Genomic DNA, 12,972 nt, shown 5'->3' with positions numbered 1-12,972 from the left:
GTTGCTCATTTTGCTCTGCTTACTTTGCACTGGTCATGTTTTGCATAAATAAATGCACTTTACATTTAGATACAAGTGTATTTATTTACATGGTTCAACTTTTTTATTTTTTTATTACCAGGCTGTTTTAAATATAATTATCATTATTTTTTATCGTTATCGTGATACATTGTAAAATTTATCATGATAAAGGCTAAGGTCAATATCGCCCAACCCTACTACCAACACAATTGACAATACAAGTGTATATTTGTGGAAGACCTTATAATACACAGTGTTGTGCTGCCTTGGTGTATGCTCTGTTCTGCTCATCCCTCCCCTTCTATTTCTGCAGGTACCGAATCATGGAGCTGATCATCTGCGCCTGTCAGCAATCATCACCACCTGCATGTAAACCCTGGTTCATCCTCTCCAGATTTGCCAGAAACTCTGCTTTTGCCTTGTGCATAACCCGTCTCCTGTCAGGTCACTGGGCGGCCACCTGGTGCCGTCAGGCTGTCCTTGTCCAGCCTGTGTCTCCTGCCTCATGAGTCTCCAGCATAATTCCAAATTCCTTGTATTTACATTCCAATAATGTTGTTACTCTGTTTTTTCCATTCACTCACCTCCCTGCTTTTTTGGGTCCAATTTTGATTTTCCTCAGCTTGGCCATAACACACAGCTTCCATAATCATCACAATTTGTTATAATTCTGGAGTACAGGCTCATTAACTGGTGAAATCCATCCATCCATCCATCCAATCCATCCACTTTCAATACCCACTTGCTCCCATTAAGGATGAAAGGGGAGCTGGAGCCTATCCCAGCAGTCATAGGGTGTGAGGAGGGGTATAACCTGGACAGGATGTCAGTTTATCGCAAGGCCACATATAGACAAACAAACACATTCACACCCGCATGCGCACCTATGGTCAATTAAAATTTTCCAATCCACCTAACCTGCGTATCTGTGGATGTGGGAGGAAGCAGGAGCACCTAGAGGGAACCCACGCAAACACGGGGAGAACATGCAAACTCCACACAAAAAGGCCCCAGGTGGGAAATGAACCCATGACCATTAACTTGTGAAATGACACAGTGATTTGCATAACAGATTAGTTACCACTAGCCACTAAATTAGTAAATACACTGGTCTGCCTGTGTAAAATTCTTTGGCCAAGTTTACTACCATTACTAAATTTAATTCCTGAATCAAAGCTTCACTCTCAATCCACTCATATTAACCCTGACATTTGGCACCTACAACCCCTGGCAAAAATTATGGAATCACCGGCCTTGGAGGATGTTCATTCAGTTGTTTAATTTTGTAGAAAAAAAGCAGATCACAGACATGACACAAAACTAAAGTCATTTCAAATGGCAACTTTCTGGCTTTAAGAAACACTATAAGAAATCAAGAAAAAAAGATTGTGGCAGTTTTTTAGACCAAGCAGAGGAAAAAAATATGGAATCACTCAATTCTGAGGAAAAAATTATGGACTCACCCTGTAAATTTTCATCCCCAAAACTAACACCTGCATCATATCAGATCTGCTCGTTAGTCTGCATCTAAAAAGGAGTGATCACACCTTGGAGAGCTGTTGCACCAAGTGGACTGACATGAATCATGGCTCCAACACGAGAGATGTCAGTTGAAACAAAGGAGAGGATTATCAAACTCTTAAAAGAGGGTAAATCATCACGCAATGTTGCAAAAGATGTTGGTTGTTCACAGTCAGCTGTGTCTAAACTCTGGACCAAATACAAACAACATGGGAAGGTTGTTAAAGGCAAACATACTGGTAGACCAAGGAAGACATCAAAGCATCAAGACAGAAAACTTAAAGCAATATGTCTCAAAAATCGAAAAATGTACAACAAAACAAATGAGGAACGAATGGGAGGAAACTGGAGTCAACGTCTGTGACCGAACTGTAAGAAACCGCCTAAAGGAAATGGGATTTACATACAGAAAAGCTAAACAAAAGGCATCATTAACACCTAAACAGAAAAAAACAAGGTTACAATGGGCTAAGGAAAAGTAATCGTGGACTGTGGATGACTGGATGAAAGTAATATTCAGTGATGAATCTCAAATCCGCATTGTGCAAGGTGATGATGCTGGAACTTTTGTTTGGTGCCTTTCCAATGAGATTTATAAAGATGACTGCCTGAAGAGAACATGTAAATTTCCACAGTCATTGATGATATGAGGCTGCATGTCAGGTAAAGGCACTGGGGAGATGGCTGTCATTACATCATCAATAAATGCACAAGTTTACATTGATATTTTGGACAATTGAAAGGATGTTTGGGGATGATGAAATCATTTTTCAAGATGATAATGCATCTTGCCATAGAGCAAAACATTCCTTGCAAAAAGACACATAGGGTAAATGTCATGGCATAGGGTCAATGTCAATGAGCAGATCTGATTTGATGCAGGTGTTAATTTGGGGGATGAAAATTTACAGGGTGATTCCATAATTTTTTCCTCAGAATTGAGTGATTCCATATTTTTTTCCTCTGCTTGGTCTAAAAAAGTAACCGTTACTGACTGCCACAATCTTTTTTTCTTGATTTCTTAGAGTGTTTCTTAAAGCCAGAAAGTTGCCCTTTGAAATGACTTTAGTTTTGTGTCATGTCTGTGATCTGCTTTTTTTCTACAAAATTATTACAACTGAATGAACATCCTCCGAGGCCGGTGATTCCATAATTTTTGCCAGGGGTTGTATATTAACCCATACTGAAATGTTGTATAGTACAGTATGACCCCCTGTGGCCACTTTCTACTTTAGTTCATGTTTCAATATTTTCCTTTTCTGTTTTCTCAGAGTTTGTGCCTCAACTTGGTCTTTCTTATCATGAATCACTGCTCCAGTGTACAGCTAAGGACATTTTTACTCTATAATTATTATTGTCTCTGATTAAAGAGAATAGCTTTCTTTGTTGATGCCTTAAGCATTACTCATTCTTGGTATCCTCAACATCCTTCTGTGCTCAAAAATAAAAGAAATTTAAAAAAAACCTTCTTTGATTTACTTTGAATCTGTGTTTTATTGGCTCCCTGTGTGGAGTCACACATTGTGACCTTGTGCACAAGATGACATGCCTTCTATTCATTTGAGTTCCAACTCAATTTAAGCAACATCAAAGCAGATAAAATTATGTCAGTGTGATTAAAAAAAAGAAAGAAGCTGAAGCCTTCTTAATATGTGTCGTGCTCGGCCCTGGCTCAGAGTTTAGGTCTTGGTTCTTTATGTTATTTCCTCTGGTTTTCTGGTTTTACTTTTCATTAGTTTTTACTTTGTCATGTAAATCTCAGTTTGGTTCTGTTTATTGCTTAACTTTGTGTTACACTTTCATTCTTTGGTTTTAATTTATTCTGTAGTTGGTTATTGTATTCTTTCACTCTTGGTCCCTTAGTTACTTTAGTCTAAGTTTAGTTCTGGTTATCACATTTATTGTATTATGTTTTGATTTTTATTCATCTTCAGTGTTTCTTATCAGATTATGTTCTGTTTGTTATTTAGTGCATTTTCTGTTTATCAGTTATCTTGTTTATTTATTGCATTATTCTGTAATCACCGGTATTGTTTATTCTCTGTTTTACCAGTAGTTTGTTTTGTCATCATCATTTATTGTATTCACTTTTATGTCTCAGCCAGTATCAGTTTCATCCTAGTTTGGTTTAATATTAGGTCTCTTGTTTTTTCTCCTCTTTAGACTAGTCACAGTATTTCTTAGTGCTGTCCCTTTTGTTTAACTCACACATTACTGTTTGGAATATTATGTGTCGGACGCGGTCGGAGCACTGACCCAGCATGAAAGGACCCAGCATAAAATAAGCAGAGCACGGTTCAAAAGGTAACAGAATTTAATAAACATAACAGTGGGTGAAGTGCTAAACAACTAAAAAGTCCGCGGTCTGGTGAGGTGGAAACACGGCGCGCTCTCAACAGCGCAAACGGTCCGGAGCCACAGCAGTTCGGACCCAGGGACCCCGCCAACACCCCCCAGGTGGCCGCGACAAACCAAGTCTGTGAAGAAAGAAAACATGGAGGTGAGTCCAACTCCACACAGAGAGACACAACTCACAGGTGCACGCAATCAGCAAACACTTCCTGGCTTAAATCTATACATCAGCTTCTCACCCTGCAGGCACGGAACAACTCAGTTCAAATCTCCACTGCAGCAGAAGCTTATTAGACAATTAGCATAACGTGACAGCTCACTAACACAAGGTGTGAGGGACACCAAATCCACTGTCATTACTTCATAAAAGTCACCAAAACCAAATTACCTCAGGAAGTGTGCTGAAGAGCGTGAGACCTCACCCAATCCTCCTTCACAGACTGTGGCGTCAAACCTGGAGCGGTCTCTGCGTCCGTAATGGTGAGATTGTTCTCCTGACATCGATCTCACACGTCTGCTCACAAGGTCGAGTCTCTGGCAATCACACTCTGCATTCAAGGTTTAAATGCAGCAATCTCTGATCGAGACAAAATACACCACAGCTGTGAGTCCTGATGACCTGCACGTGAAAACAAGCCTCAGCCACTCAGTCCTGAATGCATACCACCTGGTGGGAGAAACAGAAAACAAAAACAAAGCCAGCCAAACCCCCAGGCCACAACATGGAACTTAGTTTTTCTGTCACTTACTTCTCTTGCTTTACACTGCTTTGTTTTGCCCTCCCACACTTTCTTGCCTTTCTCCCCTCTTCTTTGTTTCACATAACCACACCTCTTTCCAGAACCTTCCACACACCTGCTTCATATCACCTTGATTAGTCTGCTCCTTATTTAAGCCCTCACAGTCCCACAGCTCACTGCCAGATTGTTGATTCTGCTCACTTTCTCACCTCTCGTTCTTGTCCAGTTTGCTCTCGTGTGTTGTTTGACTTAGCTTATGTACTCCACCTCGCCGTTGCTCTGAATTCAGACTGTTTTTGACTTTGCATCTGTTTTGTCTGTTTAACTCCTCAACGCCATCTGTATGAACTTTGTTCACGACCCTGCCTGCAACATGTCTGATACCTCTGCCTGTAAGTCTGACTACCTGTGTACCGACCCTCATACCTGGTCATCAGATAAAGCCATTTATCCATCTAAACCAACCATGCCTGTGAGTCTGCATTGGTATCCTTCCGTTTCCTGTGTCAAGCCTTCTCGAGCCCTGATAACATGCTGGTGAATTAGACTTGGATTATGCACCGAACCATATACACAGGAGTCTTGAACCTACAGTGGATTTCTTACTTTTGTCTGGATGAGGCAAAGTGCCGCAGGGTAAAGGGGAAAGCTATCATCTTGCTGTTAAACACCCATCATTCATATCCACCCCCACTGTAGGCCAGGATTCCAGCTGAGTCATGAACATTAGAGTGAAATTTGTGGGGGGGATGTAGATCATAGATCCATTTACATTTTATTTGGGTTTGAAAAATATGTGCACTTGTATATGCTATAAATGGATGTGGTGTTATTTTGCACAAGGAAGGAAAATACGTCCAAACTGAGATCTTCCACAAAAACTGAACTTTCTTTAATAACTTTTCTGTCTGTTAAAGGTTTCATTACCCAGTGACATTATGATGTATAGATGAAGCACTTGCGCACGAGCCTACACACTGACTCAGCATTTAATACGAGCAGCAAGATTAGAATGCCTTGTGACTCTGCCACAAAGCAGCACCGTGCGTAAAGGATGCCTGGTTACAGCTTCAGTCTTTTCCTGGAAGGTTGTTGTTGCTGTGAAACTTACTTCTCACATACTTTTATATTAGTGTTCAGTTGGTGCAAACTCATGCAACACAAGTCACGGTGGTGCAAAAAAAGGATTGGATTCTCAATCAGGATGTGCTATAGTGTGCAATCTGTGGAAATAGTGGTGTAGTAGAATATAATAACCAATCAGGAAAGTTTTGAAGATGTGACACATCGGCATCCACAAAAGAGAATACTCGGATGTAATTTGTGCAGATAAGCAGTAATATGCGTCTTTTACTTTAATGTTATAGATGGCTTTTGTGTTGAATGTTCACGGTGCAAGGCTACTCCTGCTCATTCTTCATGTCATGTGGAGTTGTGTCAGGAAGGGCATCTGGTGTAAAACGTGTGCTAAATCAACATGCATATTAATTTCTGCTTGAATGCAGATTTGGCTGCACAGTCACTTTAATGTCAGGTTAAAATTAAAGACTAAAATACAATGCAGATTGTTTTCTGTTTTGGAGTAGAGAGATTTAATCGACTGGAGCAGGCAGTGCAGCTGTGTGTGTGTGTGGTATGGTGTGTTCATAGACTCACTGCTAATTTCACAGACATTAGTACATGGTACCACTGTGAACTCGCCCACAAGTTCCCGTATCATGTCACGCATAATTGGCAGGAACCTGGTGTATAATTGTGAATAACGCACAACTTTAGAGTGCTACTGTGGACAATGGGGCCAGATTACATAATTTTTGGAATCAGGATGGCAGTCCATGCTGACAATTGCCAATGGAAGTAAAGTGTCATATCAAGTGGGGGTGTAAAGTAATAGATATAACTCGATCAACATACAGGCCCCTGAATCAATTTAAATGTACTCTGGACTGATCGTTGATCAATGGCTTGATTTTTAATGTCATGAATTGGTTGAGTGAAGCTTGTTTCACAGTGTCTTACACATCTTTACACTATCACAAAAGTTGCAAGGTTCTCACAAGACTTGTCAGGATAACATTCAACTTTGTGAGTTAAAAACAAAAATCAACATGTCTAATAGTAGCAGACAGTAAGTAAGTTGCTTCAGCTTCTCCCTCGTTTCACTTGGGTCGCCACAGTACGAGGGTAGGCTGAAAAGTTCTAAGGCTGACTATGATGCAGTTGTCGAATTGAACAAATTCAGGGTTATTTTTCTACATAGTCTCCCTGTAACTCCACACACTTCTTCCAGCAGTGCTTGAGTGCTTCGATTCCCTTGGCATAGAAGCTTTCATCTTGAGAGTTAAACTAGTCCTCAACGGCAGCCATCACCTCATCATTGCTCCGATAGTGCTTCCCAGCCAAATTTTTTTTCAAGTTTGGGAGCAGATGAAAGTCCGAGGGTGCCATGTCAGGGGAGTATGGTGAGTGATCTACCAGTTCGAATCCACACTCGTGGATAGTGGCCATGGCCACTGTTGACTTGTGAGCTGGGGCATTGTCTTGATGGAACAGCACCCCTTTCGTCAGCTTTCCTGGTAACTGTCTCGCGTAACTGTCTCAGTAGGTTAGAATAGTACTGTCCATTTATGGTTTGTCCCTTTTCAAGATAGTCCACGAACACAATGCCCTTGGCATCCCAGAAAACTGAAACCATGACCTTCCCCGAAGACGAAACAACCTTGGCCTTCTTTGGAGGTGGTGACCTTGGGTGTTTCCACTGCATTGATTGTTTTTTTTTGTCTTTGGTTCAAAATGGTGAACCCAACACTCATCCTGGGTAAGAAAACATTCCATGTAATTGACTGGATCTTCTTCAAATTGCGCCAAGTTTGCCTTCGACATGACTAGCCTGGTGCGTTTCTGATCAGGCGTCAGAAGATGTTGCACCCACCGAGCTGACACCTTTGACATTCCAAGTTCTTCATGCAGAATGTGTTCAATTCTCTCACGGGATATTCCCACAGCATCTGCTAGCTGATTAATTGTCGATCGTCTGTCGTCCATCACCATTTCATGAACAAGGTCAATGTTTTTCTGGGTTGTGGCTGTTGCAGGCCGCCCAGACCTTGGGTTGTCTTCAAGGCTCTCTCTGCCCCTCTTAAATTCAGCTGCCCACTTCTGCACTGTAGATATGGAGGGAGCTTCATCCCCTAATGTAGCAACCATATCCGCATGAATGTCCTTGGGCTTTAACCCCTTCTTATGCAGGTACTTAATCACACCGCGATGCCAGATTTTGTCCATTTTTGCCATTTCCCTCTACCACGAATTTTCAAACTTGGCTATGAACCACAAACTACCTCACAACCTGGAAGAAAATAACACAGTTAGTCATCAGAAAAGTTGAACTTAATGCATGCCAAGTTTTATTGAAATGGCATTTCTCCTTCTTGGTGAGCCTTAGAACTTTTCAGCCTACCCTCGTAGATCCACCTTGGTTCTGTTGTGCCGATGTCGCAGAGCGAACAGTGCCCCCTAAAAACTGGTCCACCCTGCCTCCACTGCGCATGCGTCATTTCGGACCACAGCAGCACATCTGAGACGGAGTCTCTTCACCCAAAGCGATCAAATGGATTAATGAGATTATTAACCATCAGATGACAAGGTAAAATCTCTTAAATCATTCTAAAGTCAGTTTTAAGCAGAAACAAGGCCATTTTAAGCAGAAATAAGGTGATATTCCGTGATGCTTTGCAATGACAGGCGCCCAATGAACACAACAGCTAGCAGCCCATGTAATTGCGTCGCTCTGATCGCTTCCTCCATCTTTTATGAGAAAATGCTGAATTTATGTGGAAATGATTGTTGTAGAAAAGCTTCAGATATCTGTCACTGAGATAGATGATGACTGGAGTGTTTTATGCAGAAATGAAGTGCTAATCCATGAACCGCGGCTGATGATGCATGTGCAGTGAAGGCAGGGCGAACCAATTTTTAGGGTGGACCATTCAGTCTGCGACACTAGATACCCTTCCTGACACAAAGCCACATTACATGGAGGATGGGCAGGGGTGGTCTTGAACAAGGAACCTTCTGCACTGGAACAAGCTCACTTAACTGCTTGGTCACCACTGCCCGCTACTGGCAGGCAGTTGTGCCTCTTTGAACTTTAAGTTCGGTTGACAATCTGTTAATACTGTCATTCCAGTTCAGAGCAAGAAGGTTATGCTATGCTAACAAAACCTTTCTCTTGTCTTTTGTGTATGGCCACTACAGGTTGCTGTTTACTAACTAAAACATAACTATAAAAAGGTGTAAAAAGGTGCTTGCACAAATGACCAATGGGGTCGGTTTTTTTGGGTGAGGGCAGTCTCCACCAAACACAGGCTTTACAAATGAAAGAAAGCAAAACAAGCAATATTTAACTTTATTCATATCTGCTCCTAAGTTCAATTATGCATATGATGGTAAGACTGTGCCTTGCAACAAAGCAAGACATATCCAGCAGATGACAGATAAGCTGTATGTATGTTCAACCACACATGTGGCAGAGTTTAGCAGGTGGCAGACAAGTCTACAGGACATTAAATAAGCAAAACAAAGTTTCTTTGTGGATTTTTCTACCGCATTAAACTTCACCAAATTAAAATAAGTTTATTGTCTTTATACATCCTTTAAATCTGGAGATATACTAGACAAAAGGATTGTTTTTTTGAGTTGTTGTATTCATAAACTGAAGAAGATGGATTCATTAATTTACTGTATTTATCTACTCTGTTGATTCACTCACTGAATTTTACAGGGTACATGCCTAGACTTTTCCAAAGCCTAGGACTAGACGTGTCTACCACCTGCTGAACATTGCCACCTACTGGACATGTCTGCTCTTGTTGCAGGGAATAGGCTTATCATTGCGTGCACAGTGGAGGTTAGCAGCAGGTGTGACTGAAGTTGCATGTAAATTTGAAATGACCTTGTTTGTCCGTTTTGTTTACTTCCAAAGCCTAGTCAGGCGGCCACCAAGGCAACGGTGGTTTGTCTGCAGTCCAATTCAAAAAGCTCTCTCGTTTTCAAAACTGCACAGAGGAGAAAAGCTGCCGCATCAGAGGTCATCCTCACAAAGGCTTCTGGCCACTTCAGCAGTATCACCCTGCACTAAATATCTTGCACTAATTGACAGCGGCTGATTTATCACACAGGCCAAATTACTACAAAGTCATTGTTGCAACTTCTGGGAGTTTGTCCAAAGCTATCGCTGCAACCTTTCCCTATGCTGACGTAGTTTTAGAAATACTGTCACAGAACAAGGAGAGAAATAACTGCCACTATTATAAGGATTTGAGCAAAGTTTTCTGACACATATAATTTCTATTAAATTGATGGATAGACTATAGACTGCATAGGACAGACAGACACATGTAGCATATTAAATTAATTTAAGTCATCCTTGAATACACTTTGAAGGAGTACACATCATGCAATCTCGACCATAAAACTTTCGAAGCATTTACACGACACCAGACTCACTTTAGACATAGTCATGGCTGTTTAGTACACACATCATTCATATGATGTTATATTAAGGCATCATTACTAAATATGTGAGTCTCTCTAACGGTGTGAATGAGTAGGCACGTGTTGAAGCCCCATCCACTCAAGAAGACTAATGAACTTTTTAGGACATACAATAGAAATGGTCTTTTTAATTTTTAACAGCAGATGTACATTAAATTACACCTGCTGTGTCATCTTCAATCAAAGTGACACAGCTGTATCCATCTACAGCATTTTTATCTTTAATCATTTAACAATTATGACACTTAGAACAAAATAAATTTTCATATTACTAGTTTATGTACATATCTTGGTATCAACACAGGCCAATTCAGTCACTACTTTACAATTCACACACTCAGATGCCAACATCAGCAAGGCACTTTGGAATAAGGCTGTAACATAACAAAATGTGGAAAAAGTGCAGCGCAGTGAATACTTTCCGGTCTCACTACGCTGTTCGTCGAAAAATGCATGGATGTAAAAAAAAAAAAAAAAAATGCAAATATGTCATCTTGAAGGCAGCATATGTTGCTGTGTACTTTTCTGCATTAATGCTGCCATCACAGAAGTGTAAACTTTCTTTGACACAACCCAAGACCATGACAGATCCTGGCTTTTGGACTTGTTACTGATAACAGTCTGGCTGGTCCTTTTATGGAGCAAGCAGCTGAATGAATAAGGAGATGGCCTGCCAATATGTTAACCTGAGTTCAAATCCCACCCATGCTGCCTGTTTGTGTCCTTGGACAAGATGCTTAATTTGCATGGTCTTATCCTCACTCTCACCTACCACCTGCACTGGGTCAAGGGGGCGTCCGAGGACTGAACTGACCTCACAGAGTGCTCTACATAATAAAAGGTCAAGACACAACCACAAAAGAAAAAAAGACGGGGGGGGGGGGGGGGGGTGCTGAAACACGCAGAAATAAATAAATAATTTGATTACGAAATTTCCATCTTGTTGGCATGAGAACTGACAGCCAGCAGGTGGCGCCATACGCAGTTTAATGGCCTGGAGTGTCCCTTTAACGCTGACGCTTCGTTTGGCCTCCACGTTGGCCGCGCATGCGCAGAGAGCACCGGCACTTGTTCCAAGCGAACAAGGAAGTCTCAGCCTCAGGACTGGTATGTCAGACTGAAGGAGAAAATACATCTCTGCCGGACTGTAGGTATCTACGCTGGAGCTCTCCGCTACAGCTGCGCGACAAGATGTTTAAAAAGCTGAAACAGAAGATCAACGAGGAGCAGTCACCGCAGAGGAATGCGCAGTCACCCCAACAGGCCCAGGTTGGTTTGCTGTGCTGCTAAGTGGCTAAGCTAACATTTGTTTACACTGCCTGTGGTGCGCGTCAAAGACGCAAACTGCACCTTGAAATGAATTCGGCTTTAGGAAAGGCTTTTCTCAGCTCTCATGTTCTTAAGTTGCTTTGCTTTTAGGCTTTGTCTTGCATACGTCAGCTAGAATCGAAGACTTGACTGCTGACTGATACTTGATGCTAGTGTGGTGCGTTCAGGAACACCAGGAAATGCAAATGTTTCTGTAATCTGGAAAGCTCATACTATTTACATGTTTCAAATAAAAATCACGTTATTTCAAATGGAAACGTCTAATTTAAGTCAGCCACCAGGACTTTGCTGTGGCCGAAGCGCTAACTTGAAGTCTTGTTGTGTAAGGTCATGTGTTATAGATGTTTATTTTACCATGATATTCTCCACCTGTCACACTCTGTTTGATGTTTTGTCATTTCCCAAAATGAAAAGTGCCGTTCACTAAAGCACATTCTTGCAAAATAGTTGGAAGAGTAGTTACGATTTCGCATCAATCCTTTCACTCCAAATAGTTTGTTTCCTTGAGTATTTGAGCGGGGGGGGCACTGAACAAAAGTGATTGATATTTGTAGTTTCCCTTACTGACAGTTACCTATGGTTCTATCATTTCTCAAAAGTTGATGCAATATGTATCATTGTACCTTGGATACCCATACGTATTAGGCTGTCAATACATTTATGTACTTTATATTGCTTATATAAATTTTATTTAAATGCATGCATGAATTTTCATGTGTGGTGCTTTGTGTGTAACCCAGCTTTTTAATACTTCAGTTATACTTATTCTTGTGCATTCTAATAGTCTTTTCTTTTGTAGATTTCCACCTTTTCCTTTGAATTATCTGAAACTAACTTCACAACTTACGTTTGTTTGATAAGATGAGTAACTCCAAGACCCTTATCATTTTCATGTTCATAACTTCCCTAATTTTAACTGACCTGATTAAAGCTAGGACCTCAAACAGACACAGTTATGCCTCATCTTAAGGTGCCTTGACACTTGCACAAATTTGATCCCCACACTGGCACGCAGTCTGGTATGCCATTGAGTAGACTCATTGTAAACTGGGTGTGAGATGTGCGTGGCTTTCATGCAAGTGCGCAAAGAAAATTTTGAAATGTTCAAAACTTCTGACACGCATTAGTTTTGTGAACTAGACATGAACATTCCGTAACTTGTTTAAAAACACTGTGTGTCACTGTGAGTCAGTGCGTTTCATTGCTGCAGAAAATCTGAACGAGATGTTACATCCGTAATTAACATAATTTTACAGATACATTATCAAACACTTATGAAGGAATGACAATGAAACTGTTTTACCAATCTATTACAATATAAATATTACAAATAATTACCTTTGAGACTATTCCAAATTTGTTTTCCACCGCACAATGCCCACAAGAAAAACTGCAGCAGCAGATAATTTCTCTGTGATTCTGAGAACAATGAGAGACAGTTTTATCAGCCAAA

General features: G+C 40.9%; 1 protein-coding gene across 2 annotated transcripts in view; it reads left to right on the top strand.

Annotated features, from left to right (window-relative positions):
* The first annotated feature begins 11,247 nt into the window (after nucleotides 1–11,247).
* The window catches only part of golga4 (golgin A4), a 55,864-nt gene continuing 54,139 nt past the window's right edge, over nucleotides 11,248–12,972 (top strand). For both annotated transcript variants that reach the window (XM_034185385.1, XM_034185384.1), the window contains exon 1: nucleotides 11,248–11,459. In XM_034185385.1, the coding sequence (XP_034041276.1) occupies nucleotides 11,382–11,459 (78 nt within the window). In that variant the 5' untranslated portion in view covers nucleotides 11,248–11,381. The remainder of the gene's footprint in view (nucleotides 11,460–12,972) is intronic.

This window comes from Thalassophryne amazonica, chromosome 13, assembly GCF_902500255.1.
Source record: "Thalassophryne amazonica chromosome 13, fThaAma1.1, whole genome shotgun sequence".
NCBI classification, from domain to species: Eukaryota; Metazoa; Chordata; class Actinopteri; order Batrachoidiformes; family Batrachoididae; genus Thalassophryne; species Thalassophryne amazonica.
This window is presented reverse-complemented; position numbering and strand designations above follow the sequence as displayed.